Source organism: Dromiciops gliroides, chromosome 2, assembly GCF_019393635.1.
Source record: "Dromiciops gliroides isolate mDroGli1 chromosome 2, mDroGli1.pri, whole genome shotgun sequence".
In the NCBI taxonomy this organism is placed as follows: Eukaryota; Metazoa; Chordata; class Mammalia; order Microbiotheria; family Microbiotheriidae; genus Dromiciops; species Dromiciops gliroides.
This window is the reverse complement of record NC_057862.1, coordinates 193,283,860-193,296,804: the sequence shown is the minus strand read 5'-3', so window position 1 is coordinate 193,296,804 and position 12,945 is coordinate 193,283,860. Positions and strand designations below refer to the sequence as shown.

At 39.9% G+C, this 12,945-nt stretch overlaps 1 protein-coding gene across 3 annotated transcripts in view; it reads right to left on the bottom strand.

Annotated features, from left to right (window-relative positions):
* The window catches only part of GANC (glucosidase alpha, neutral C), a 67,540-nt gene that overhangs the window by 33,710 nt on the left and 20,885 nt on the right, over positions 1-12,945 (bottom strand). For all 3 annotated transcript variants that reach the window (XR_006354950.1, XM_043987164.1, XM_043987165.1), the window contains exons 6-10: positions 12,877-12,922; positions 9,984-10,050; positions 5,968-6,064; positions 4,145-4,325; positions 2,941-3,094 (exon numbers count right to left, since the gene is read on the bottom strand). Coding sequence is in view for 2 of the 3 variants with exons in the window: in XM_043987164.1 (XP_043843099.1) it covers positions 2,941-3,094; positions 4,145-4,325; positions 5,968-6,064; positions 9,984-10,050; positions 12,877-12,922 (545 nt within the window). In the remaining variant the exon portion in view is untranslated. The remainder of the gene's footprint in view (positions 1-2,940; positions 3,095-4,144; positions 4,326-5,967; positions 6,065-9,983; positions 10,051-12,876; positions 12,923-12,945) is intronic.

Genomic DNA, 12,945 nt, shown 5'->3' with positions numbered 1-12,945 from the left:
AAATTGATGCATACCTCTGCATATATATTTATATCAAACTATACATGCGTGTACAGGACATTGGCATAAGCAGGCTGCAACACACAATAAGAAACAATGAAGAAGTTGTCAAGATACTATTAGGAGACCCCCTGTTTTCCAGAGCTAAGACCCAGCAAGCAAGCTAAGCCCTAAGCCTGGCATAACAGGTGGCCTGCTGCTCAAAAGGAAAAGTCCTGGCCACACTAACCCGGATTCTGTGCCCCACTGAACAACCACAAGGCTCAATGATCCTAATTGTTCATTCCAGACCTAAGAATGCCTGTGTTTGTGGTTTTCATGCTTAAAAACCCTACCCCTGCCATAAGGACTTCACTTGGAAGCTGTTTCCCTCACTTTGAAATTAAACTTCTGTTTGATTTCTGACTCTCTTGTCTCTAGCCAGCTCTGTCAGATTAGAGGCTGGACAGTCATCAATGTCATTAAAGAAATGTATGACTGAAAAAAAATATGGATTGGTCATATGTTGAGAGTGAGGAATAATTGATGGGCAGCCCATATGCTCCAGTAAGGAAGGCAACCAACACGCTGAGCAGGCCCACCGTGGTGAACTTTATGGGAGGCTATAAACAAGAATCATGAAGGATAGGCAAGCATGGATGGCCTGTGATCTGCATCACTGAAGTCAATGGCCATATCAATGAGAACACAAATCTATTTGAGAATTTGAGCATGCAGGTGTAATATATGCATACTTATACAATTGTGTATACTTATAGATATATGTGTGTATATGCATATGTATTCTTGCCTTCTATATATCATTATATATTATTAATTGTATATTAATATCATACATAATTATACATTAATTATATTTTAATATATTTACCAAACATATGTGCAGTTATTTGCCTTTTAATTTCCAGATGAAATCTCTTCAGAATTGACCAATTTAAACTTGAAGCTATTTAAGAAAGGCAATGGTAGATGGTGAATGAGGGCTTTTATTATTGCTATGCAGGGTAGTATCTTGCTGATAAGGTATCAGTAAAGAATTAAGGCTAGGGTGCTTTAAAGTAGAAGAGAGTTCAGGCTTCACCTAGTATAAAGGATAGGGAACTCCCCTGAGACAGTAACCAAAAAGGCCAGGCTGTTAGAAACAACCAAATTGAGTGGCAGTGGACAGAAGCTGCACTTTTTGCTGGGTTATTGAAGAGAGCCAGATAATTAGAAGCAGCTTAATGTATCCTAGACTGAACTGGCCTATATATACCTGGAGGGCAGAAAATGCATAGTGAAAGTTTGCAGAGTGAGTGCAAAGGAAAATCTGGTTGAGGCCAGGAGGTACAGGGTGGTAGCTGTGTTTCCTCTTATGGACCCTAGTTGCAAATTAGCAGCTAAAACAATGACCATTTTGTGTACTATAACAAGTTTGTCAGTGAGATCAAAGAGTGAGCTCATCTCTGCCAATGGTACTTAGGCTAATTCTTTTAGTACTATTCAGTCATATGACTTTCTCAGCCGATATTTTCTATCTAGTTTCATTATATCCCAAAACACTCCAGGGGGAGAAAAAGGGAAAATGCAAACCACAGAAAAAGAGATCCCTAAGAAGCTCCAAGCACCTAATGAGAACACCAGAAAATTCCACTTCTGCTTCTAGATTTTGCAAGTATTAACATCCCCTACTCTGTAAGTAGAGTTATGGTAAATTAAATAGAAATATAGAAATGTAAAAAAAAACTGGCCTCAGACATTTACTAGCTGTGTGACCCTGGATAAGTCACTTTACCTTGTTTGCCTCAGTTTCCTCAGCTATAAAACGAGCTGGAGAAGGAAATGTCAAACCTCACTCCAGTATCTTTGCCAAAAAAACATAACTCCCACCCCAAAAAAACCAAATGGGGAAGCAGGGGCAGCTAGGTGGCACAGTGATTTGAGTACCAGCCCACAGTCAGGAAGCCTGAGTTCAAATCTGGCCTCAGACACTTACTGGCTGTGTGATCATGGGCAAGTCACTTAACCCCAACTGCCTCCAAAAGCAAAAAACAAAAAAAAAAGGCTAATAGGGATATATTGTTTTACTAATGAATCTATTAAACTAATATAGACTAATAAATCAATATTAATCAGTCACATAGTTAAATTTCTCTTTCTTTTCTTCTTTCTTCTTTTTTTTTTTTTGCAGGGCAATGAGGGTTAAGTGACTTGCCCAAGGTCACACAGCTAGTAAGTGTCAAGTGTCTGAGGTTGGATTTGAACTCAGGTCCTCCTGAATCTGGGACCACTGCTTTGATCCAATGAGCCACCTAGCTGCCCTCACATAGTTCAATTTCAATTAGTGTAACACATCTGGTGTGAAGGCACATTTCAATGAAGATCATAATAAATGCAAGGTCAGGATAACGATCATTTGAGAAAACATTGGAGTCAGTCTAGTAGTTAAAAGGATATCAAAAGTCAAATTCTTTGTAGGGATTAGGGACTGAAGCAGGCCAGAGGTCCAAGACAATTTTTAATTTAACTGAAGAAGCCCGAGGCCCACTATAAGAGAGGGAGAATGATAATACCTTGAAAGGTAGGATTATATCTTTTCTACATTCTGTATGGTAATCCATGGGCAGCTAGGTTGCTCAGGGCCGAGAGTCAGAAAGACCCGAGTTCAAATCCCACCTTACACACATACTAGCTGTGTAAACCCTAGGTTTAACCCTGTTTGCCTCAGTTTCCTCATCTGTAAAATGAGCTGGCAAAGGAAATGGCAAACCACTGCATTATCTTTGCCAGGAAATGCCAAAATAGGTCAGTAAGTGTAGAACATGACTAGAAAAGACTAAAACAAAAATGACCATTCTTAAGTGTTATATTTGCTAGTGAAGGGAGGAAAGGAGAGGCATTACTGCCCATAACTCCAGGAATATAAGTGAAGTGGAGGCCATCACTAATTTACCCAAGTACCTGTAAGTATTGAGTACTGTTTGAAGACTGCAGCAGGGGTTGGTCCCATTAACAGAAAAACATCAATGATTCCACTCTCTGACATCCAACACACATCAGTTCGAGCCCTGGCTTTCTGCTTCGCCAAAACTGAGCCTTTTGGGGACAACGTGTGCTGGAAAAGGAACCAAGTGAAACTCTGAAAAGCTTTTCTCAACCATTTTTAAAAGAGCACAAGTCAGTGTGGATGGAAAAGATCCACCAACCCAAACCCAAGCAACTGTCACCTCCCTCAGTGGGTACCATGAGCACATTTACACTATTCTCTAATCCAGGGCTTCTTAACCCAGTGTTTGTGAATTTTTAAAAGTATGTTGGTCAGTGTACTTCAATATAATTATTTGCCTTTGTATCCCATATATTTGATTTTTTTTTTTTTAGTGAGGCAACTGGGGTTAAGTGACTTGCCCAGGGTCACACAGCTAGTAAGTGTCAAGTGTCTGAGGCCAGATTTGAACTCAGGGCCTCCTGAGTTCAAGGCCAGTGCTTTATCCATTGTGCCACCTAGCTGCCCCATATTTGATTTTATTCATTTAAAAACACTATTCCTAGAATGGGTCAATAAGTGTCACCAGACTGCCAAAGGGGTCCATGAAAGAAAGGTTAAAAACCCCTGCTTTAATCCCTCTTTAACAGTCTTAGTTCAGTATAGATGGGGAAGCATCAATAATTTTCACTACAATGACAATAGGTGCTACTATAGGGAAATGATTTTTCGTCACTGAATAGCTTAGGGGATGTAGAGGATAGAGTGTTGGACTTGGGGTCAGGAAGACTTCAGTACAAATCTAGCCTCAGATACTTACTAGCTATGTGACTCTGGCCAAGTCACTTAATTGCTCTCAGTCTCAGTCTCCTTATCTGGAAAATGAGGATAATAGCATCTACCTCAAGACTGTTGTTGTGAGAGTCAAATGAGATAATGCATATAAAGTGTGTCACAAACCTTAAAAATGCTAGCTATCATTATAATAAATATTACTCATTGTCCAAAACTTACTTCTTTTTTTTGGGGGGGGGGTGAGGAAATTGAGGTTAAATGACTTGCCCAGGGTCACACAGCTAGTAAGTTGTCAAGTGTCTGATGCCAAATTTGAATTCAGGTCCTCCTGACTCCAGGGCCAGTGCTCTATCCACTGTGCCACCTAGCTGCCCCAAAACTTACTTCTATTGTAGGTTGTGTGTTGATTTCCACCAGCGTTTCTGAGGCATTCAGCCAGAAAATCCCTACAGTTCTGTCCAGTTTGTGTGCTAGGAGATAGGGTATAGAACCATAAATACCCAATTTGTCATGTAGCTTATATCCATAGACATCCAGGTTGTAAAGTCGGTAAGCTTCAGTATCACTGAAATAAACAAATACAGTCACAGATTTATTACTAATGAATGGAATGTCCCAGCTCCCACCCATGTTACCCATATTTTAAGGCCCAAATCAGAGCCCACTCCCTTTCTGGAAGCCTTCCATGATTACTACCAGTATAAGGGATCTCTTCCACTAAATGCCTAGAACATTTACTATTTATAACACTGATGCCCTGTCTTAGAAGTTACCTTCTCTCTCATTATATTATTATATTAATTTTAAATACAAATTATATATGTGTATATATATATATGTATATATACATATATGGAGGGGGGAGAGCAAGAAAGAGACAGAGGGGAAGGGAAGGAGAGGGAAGGAGGAAGGCAGAGAAAAGGTAACCTATAAGACAGGGCAGTGATGAGGTCAAATTGATGTGATAAATAGTAAATGCTCTAGGAATTAAATACACACACATATATACACACATATACATATAAAGGCATACATACACATGTGTATATACATATGTATGTGTATATGTGTGTACCTACATACATATGTACATCTTAACTTGCAACTAGACGGTAAATTCCTCGGGAGGAAAGACAGTAATTAACAATTCTTTTTCTCTGTTATGGCACTTTTAGCATAGTACCCTGCAAAGAGTAGATATATGACAAAAATTTATTTATAATAGTAGTAATAGGATTAATAGTAGTAGTAGCAGCAGCAGTTAGCAGTAACTTTACAGTTTACAAAAATCCCAACCTCTGAAGGGAACCCCATTGAGCAAATGAGAAAACTGAGGCTCCCAGAAGTTAAGGTCACTTAAGGTCACACAGCTAGTAGGTGACAGAACCAGAGCTTGACCTTAGTTTTTCTGACTTCAAGTCTGGCATTTGTTTTCATTATACAACAAGCTGTTGATGAGTGAGTGATTTCTTACAGGCCAAGCAGACAAACGAGCCCCTTGCCAGGTATATGAAGTTCTAGGTACAAAATGACTCTGGCACAGCATCACTGGGTCCAGAGGGATCTTGTTTGGTAGGGAAAGCAGCATGGTTCACTGGTACCTCCTGCCTAAGATTTCTGATGTCAGCATCACAATATACCAAATAGACAAATCTCCTGGGCTTGACAGACTGTTTCTACAGAGAAACCTGGTTGATTGTCCAGTTACCAGGAAAGCTCTATTATCTCTATCATCACATCTGAATAATCACACCTTTAGTCTCCTTTCTGACTTGTTCTTAGACTAAGTCCCCTATCCTGATGGTGTGTTTTATTTTATTTTATTTATTTAATTTTTTGGTAGGGCAATGAGGGTTAAGTGGCTTGCCCAGGGTCACACAGCTAGTAAGTGTCAAGTGTCGGAGGTCGGATTTGAACTCAGGTCCTCCTGAATCCAGGGCCGGTGCTTTATCCACTGTGCCACCTAGCTGCTCCAGTGTGTTTTAAGTTAGAAGGCCTTTCAAAGGCCAGAGCAACAGAAGTCTCTTAGGTTCCAGTATCCCACAGACAAAACTGGAGGAGGGAGAGATGATGTTGTGGGGCTGGGGGGGAGGTAGAAAGGCTGTGTTTATGTTAGCACTGGGTCAGAAAATTTTAATAAGTCTTGGTCTTGAAAATTCTTCCCCAAACCAGAGATTCCTCCCAAGGAATTCTTGCTTTCACTTTACCCAGTGTTTTGGAGCTGATGGGTCTCTGCGTGTTGTGGTATCCCGTAGACATGCTGGAATCCATGCAAGGAGAAGTCGAGGCCTATGGAGCTGGGGCCTGGAGGAACAAAACCCTGAATGAGTTTTTCCTCTCAACAGCACTTTTTTTTTTTTTGCAGGGCAATGAGGGTTAAGTGACTTGCCCAGGGTCACACAGCTGGTAAGTGTTAAGTGTCTGAGGCGGGATTTGAACTCAGGTACTCCTGAATCCAGGGCTGGTGCTTTATACACTGTACCACCTAGCTGCCCCCCTCGACAGCACATTTTAAAATAGATGCATAATAAGCTGAGCCAGGGAAACATTGAGTACAGGGATGACAATAACAAAAGTTAAAAGAACAACAAAATGAAACTGTGTTCTGTATTTATTGTGTGCATGTAAATGTAATATATGTGGATGTATTACATATATTACATACAAATTGTATGTAATATATTCAGCAGAACAGACCAAGTCTGGCCTTATAATGAGAAAATGCCCCTTCTTCCCTTCTTTGTAGAGGCAAGGGACCATGAAAATAGAAGAATAATGTCTATACTATCAGACTTGCTTGATGTTTTGGTTAGTTTTGCTGAATTTTCCCCCCTTCTGTTTTACTATGGTACAAATAATGGTTCTTTGAGTAGAGGAGAGGGGAAATATATGGAAATGAAAGTGATGTAAAAACAAAGGTATGTTAATAAAAATTTTAAAATCAGACCCACAGTTATCACATGAAAGATGTGGCAGCCTTGTCAATGGCCAGAGGTCTGGGATATTGAGTAGCCTTATATTATTTAATAACTAGCTCAAGTGCAGCTAGATGACAAAGTGGATAGAGTGCCAGGCCTGGAGTAGGGAAGACTCCTCTTTCTGAGTTCAAATCCAGCCTCGGACATTTACTAGCTGTGTGAGCCTGGGCAAATCACTTAACCCCATTTACCTTCATTTCCTCATCTGTAAAATGAACTGGAGAAGAAAATGGCAAGAAAACCCCAAATGGGATCACGAAGAGTTGTGCATGGCTGAAAAATTACTGAAATCAAGTATACTAGTATAGAAACCAGAAGACATGACTCGTAGTGCTAAATTAGGCATTCACTTTTTTTTTTTTTTGGTGAGGCAATTGGGGTTGTGACTTTTCCAGGGTCACACAGCTGGTAAGTATCAAGTGTCTGAGGTCAAATTTGAACTCAAGTCCTCCTGACTCCAGGGCCAGGGCTTTATCCACTGTACCACCTAGCTGCCCCAAGGGCATTCACTTTTTAAATCTTTATTGAGCACCTACTATGGAGAAAAAAAGGTAAATAGATGAGTAAGACAAGGTCCTGGTCACTAATTAGCTCTGTGATGTTAACCAATAATCCTTTAAGAAATAAACTTTTTAACTGTGAATGACTTGACTTGTATTCTCAACAATACAATGATCCAAGACAATCCCAAAGGACTATTTTTTTTTTTTTGGCGGGGCTATGGGGTTACACTTGCCCAGGGTCACAAAGCTGGTAAGTGTCAAGTGTCTGAGACCAGTTTTGAACTCAGGTACTCCTGAATCCAGGGCCCATGCTTTATCCACGGCTCCACCTAGCTGTCCCCAAAGGACTATTGATGAGACATACTATCCACCTCCAAAGAAAGAACTGATATTGATGGAACAGACTGAAGCATGCTATTTTTCACTTTCTTTCATTTTTTCCTTTTAATTAAGTTTTCTTGTACAAAATGACAAATGTGGTAATGTTTTACATAATCATACATGTATAATCCATATCTGGTTGTTTGCAGCTTCAGGGAGAGGAAAGGGGAAAGAGGGATAAAAATTGGAACCCAAAACTATAAATAAAAATGTTTATTACAAAAAGAAAGAAATAAACTTTTTGTTTCAATTCTTTTGGATAGAAATATTTTAAAAATACAACATATATATTACTCTGTCTTAGTAAGGTGAGTATAATGACTATATATAGTATGACATCAATAATCATCTATTGTTAAAGCTAGCCTAGATGAAATGTTGTTGTTATTTAGTTGTTTTTCAGTCGTGTCCCACTTTTCATGACCCCGTTTGGGGTTTTCTTGGCAAAGATACTGGGGTAGTTTGTCATTTCCTTCTCCGGCTCATTTTACAGATAAGGAAACTGAAGCAGACAGGGTTAAGTGACTTACCCAGGGTCAGGTAGGTGGTGCAGTGGATAGAGCACTAGCTCTGAAGTTGGGAGGAACTGAGTTCAAATTTCACTTCAGACATTTACTAGCTGTGTGACCCTAGCCAAGTTACTTAACACTAATTGCCTTAAAAGCATCTAGGACCATCTCCAGTCATCCTGATGTATATCTCGCCACTGGACCACAGACTTCCCTCACTTAAATTCAATCCACTGCAAGTCATGAGATCATCCTGATGTCATGGTCCTCTTCGACAATGAAGGACAAACAACAACAATTTCAGGGTGCCTGAAGGCTTTCTTGGCTCCCCCAAATAATTCTTTCATTTATTGTTGTTGCCTAAAACTCCTTAGGCTGAAGCAGATAAATGATTGGCATATGAAGTACTGAGAACAATTGGCCCTGGCACAGGGTTCTGAGTGGGTCAAAGCAATCTTGTTGTTGGGGGCAGCAAGGTGGCGCAGTGGATAAAGCACTGGCCCTTGATTCAGGAGTACCTGAGTTCAAATCTGGTCTCAGATACTTAACATTTACTAGCTGTGTGACCCTGGGCAAGTCACTTAACCCCAATTGCCTTACAAAAAAAAAAAAAGCAATCTTGTTGGATAAGGAGAGAGGACTATCACTCTACAACTGGTTATAGGGAACTCACAAGTGGGAAAACTCCCTCTACTAATTCTCTGAAGGCTTAAATACAATACAAGGCTGTACTGCTCTGTAGATAAAGATGCACTGGGATTGGCTGTACCTGTGTAGACCCGAGGATCAACCCTGGAATTGGCTTTGTAGAATAAATCCATGATGACAGCTACCTTTCTAGTCTAGTTTGTTTCTCATAAAAGTAGAGTTTCAAATGTCTAACATTCTGGATGAATTCTAAGGAAAAAGAAAATAATTCTCGTTGCCTTTTAGGATATTGCTGCTAGAGAACATTAGCATTTGGTTGCATATTCATCCCAAGCCTGAAGGCCCTCTTTAGTCTTCATTTAGGATCATAGACATTAGAATGGGAAGACAGACAAGAGATTTACTGCTGGGTCAATCATGGTGTCTATTACACCTTCCAAGGAAGGACTGATTTTTGTCAGGAATGCATTAGAGGTATACCAAGCCTCTAAATCAACAATCCTATGAAATACGGGTTAAAATATGTCCCCCTGGGGCAGCTAGATGGCGCAGTGGTAAAGCACCGGCCCTGGATTCAGGAGTACCTGAGTTCAAATCCGGCCTCAGACACTTAACGCTTACTAGCTGTGTGACCCTGGGCAAGTCACTTAACCCCAATTACCTCACTAAAAAAAAAAAATGTCCCCCTGTACTCCCTCTCTGCTTTGATTTCCTATAGCACTATGTTTCCCACTGATTCTGCCACTTACTAACATGCTCTCTTATAGCATTCACCAATGTCTACACATATCTTGACTTTCACATAAGACCATGAACTCCTTGAGGGCAGGGGCTGAGGTTTATAGTTCTATATCTCCCATTAAGTCTAGCATAGTGCTAGTTCCATAGATGGTGCCTAATAAGTGCTTATCAATTGGAATTGTTTAGAGGCAGGAGACTAAAATCTGAGTGGTTGTTTTGGAGAAAGCCCCCTTCCTGTTTACCCATGTTGGTAGCTTAGCAACACAAAATGATGAATTGAGGGTTTGAATGTGAGAAATTCACCAAAAACATTGTCAATTAATGTCAGGATTCCTTATCTGGTTTAGGAATAAACCCCGCAATGAAAAATAAGAAGTAAGATTGAAGAAGCTAAGCAACTTAAGAGACACTGAGCTATAATACTGTAAAGAAGACGTTAATGCTATGTCAATCCTAGTTTTACCATTAGTTTTGATATCCACAAATTTGCCAAATTTCTCTTGCCAAAGGCCCAGATCATCTTGACTTTCCTGTATAAATAAAAGCAGGAAGTTAATGTTATAAATGATAATAAATATTGTGATTATTATAGCACACTTTAGATTTCAGGAAAATCTGGCTGAGAAAACAGGCTTATCTCCCTAGGAAGTTGATTAGTCTAAGAGCTCAACATATAATCAAGTCAAGCCAGTGATTCGCAAATGGACAGTGGTATCTAATTTGTTGCATATATTCAAGAATAGACATGACCCATCTTATCTCAGTATTGAACAAATTTTCATCCATGAGCCTTCTAGAGCTGACATGATGAATAGTTACATGAGCCAAATATATGAAAATGCTTTGAAAAACATGAAGTACTTTATACATGTATTGTTAGGGGCAGCTAGGTGGTGCAGTAGATAGAGCACTGGCCCTGGATTCAGGAGGACTTGAGTTCAAATCTGGCCTCAGACACTTTACACTTACTAGCCATGTGACCCTAGACAAGTCACTTAACCCCAATTGCCTCACAAAAAAAAAAGTATTATTAGTATTTTCCCGTCTCCTCAATATATATTAACATGGCAAACTAGACATTTTAAAAGAGTATGTTTATAGAGCACTGGCCCTGGAGTCAGGAGTACCTGAGTTCAAATCCGGCCTCAGACACTTAACATGTACTAGCTGTGTGACCCTGGGCAAGTCACTTAACCCCAACTGCCTCACTAAAAAAAAAAAATAATAATAATAAGAGTATGTTTGGGGCCTAATGACATAGCCTTCTTCTGGGATATTCTTTTGGGAAAAAATCTGTTTGGACTAAGCTAAGTGTATTCAAGACTCAGTACAAAGTTTCCAAAGCATTGGCTAGATCATCTATGGAATGGACAGAAATCACACAGCATATGAAGATATAAAGGATTTAGACCAGCATTCAGGGCTGTGCTGGATCCTGCTCATACTTGCTTGTGAGAGGCAATTGTTAAATTTAAAGTGTGAGTATTTATGCCTTGGAAAGAGGCAAACACTACAGATCAAGGTTTTATTTATCTTTTTTTTTTATTGTAGAGATTTAAGAAAATGATGGGGGAAATGTTAATAATGCAAATTAAACTTAAAAGTAAATCATCGAGGCAGCTAGGTGGTACAGTGGATAGAGCACCGGCCCTGGAGTCAGGAGGACCTGAGTTCAAATCTGGCCTCAGATACTTGACAACATACTAGCTGTGTGACCCTGGGCAAGTCACTTAACCCCAATTGCCTTACCAAAAAAAAAAAACAAAAAACCCAAAACCAACACAAAACAAACAAAAAAGTGAATCATGTATACACCCTCCCTCCCCCTACTCAGGGAGACATTTGTTAAATATTTACTAACCTCCCTGTCCTGATGGAATGAACACATATGATGAAAACATAGGTTCAGTGAAGCGGTAATAGTATGTCGGTGAGCATATTTTTTCCCTTTTCCTGGCAATTGCAAGCTGCTGGCTTTTTTGTTTGTTTTCAGTCATGTCTGGCTCTCTGTGACCCCATTTGGAGTTTTCTTGGCAGAGATACTGGAGTGGATTGCCATTTCCTTCTCCAGCTCATTTTACAGATGAGGAAACTGAGGTAAACAGTATTAAGTGACTTGCCCAGGGTCACCCAGCTAGTAAGTATCTGAAGCTGGATTTGAACTCAGGAAGATGAGTCTTCCTGACTCTGGGTCCAGCACTCTATTCTCTGTGCCACTGCTAAGCCTTCATATAAATAGAAAATGTGCCCAATTTCCTATGAAAGCTGTAAACAGAGCTCAGGAAAATAATTTTTGGAACTTGGGCTACTATCTTGCATAATTTTACAGTAACCATCCCCCTCTTTTTTTATTATCTTTTTTTTTTTGGTGAAGTAATTGGGGTTAAGTGACTTGCCCATGGTCACACAGCTAGTAATTGTTAAGTGTCTGAGGCCAAATTTGAACTCAGGTCCTCCTGAATCCAGGGCCCGTGCTCTATCCACTGTGCCACCTAGCTGCCCCCATCCCCCTCTTTTTAAAAAAAATCATCAAGTATTTTTCTTGAAGATGATTTTTGTGTCCATTTCTAAGCTGTTCTGTCATAAGAAGTTTCCATAATGCTGAGGCTCTATCTTCTTTAGTAGCTTTATATGATGCCTTATGAAATACTGTATTCCTAAAGGCTCTCAACACTGGGTTAGCAGGTTATCTTAAGTAGGTGAGGGTACCTTAGTTGTTTCTATGTGCCCTAACACAGCAATACAAAAATCCCTTTCTTCATGCAAAACTGGTCCTTTGACCATGTAAAGGCCTTCTAGCCAAGGCATGATAGGTGGCTGCAGTTTCCTCCCACCAGATTACTGCATTCCCATATTCTTCAAGGAGTAATAATTTAGCATATCATTAACATATCATTTGCATGTTCCTTGCCCTTTTTTTAAGGGCCAGAGGAAGGATATAATTTGGAGGGGGGAGGGCAGGGCAATGAGGATTAAGTGACTTGCCCAGGGTCACACAGCTAGTAAGTATCAAGTGTCTGAAGCCGCATTTGAACTCGGGTCTTCCTGAATCCAAGGCCAGTGCTTTATCCACTGAGCCATCTAGCTGCCCCTAGGATATCATTGTTGATAGAAGGTTGGCCTTGAAGCCAAGAAAATCTGGGTTCAAATCCTAGCGCTGAAGTACATTATCCTTATTCTTTTTAGAGGCTCTGCTTTGCAGTAAGGTGCTATGGAGATATGCAAGGGCATCATGGTACCATGTACACGTAGGAAACTATTTACCTACCTTCCTCATATTTGTTCTTTGATGCTAATTTTTAAGAAGATGGAATTTTTTTTAAAAAGATAGGAATAAGTAGCTCAAGCCAGATTACCTGGGGATGATCAGTGGACACATCTTCCTCACTTTCTGTGGAAGGTCTGTTTTAAAAAATATATATATT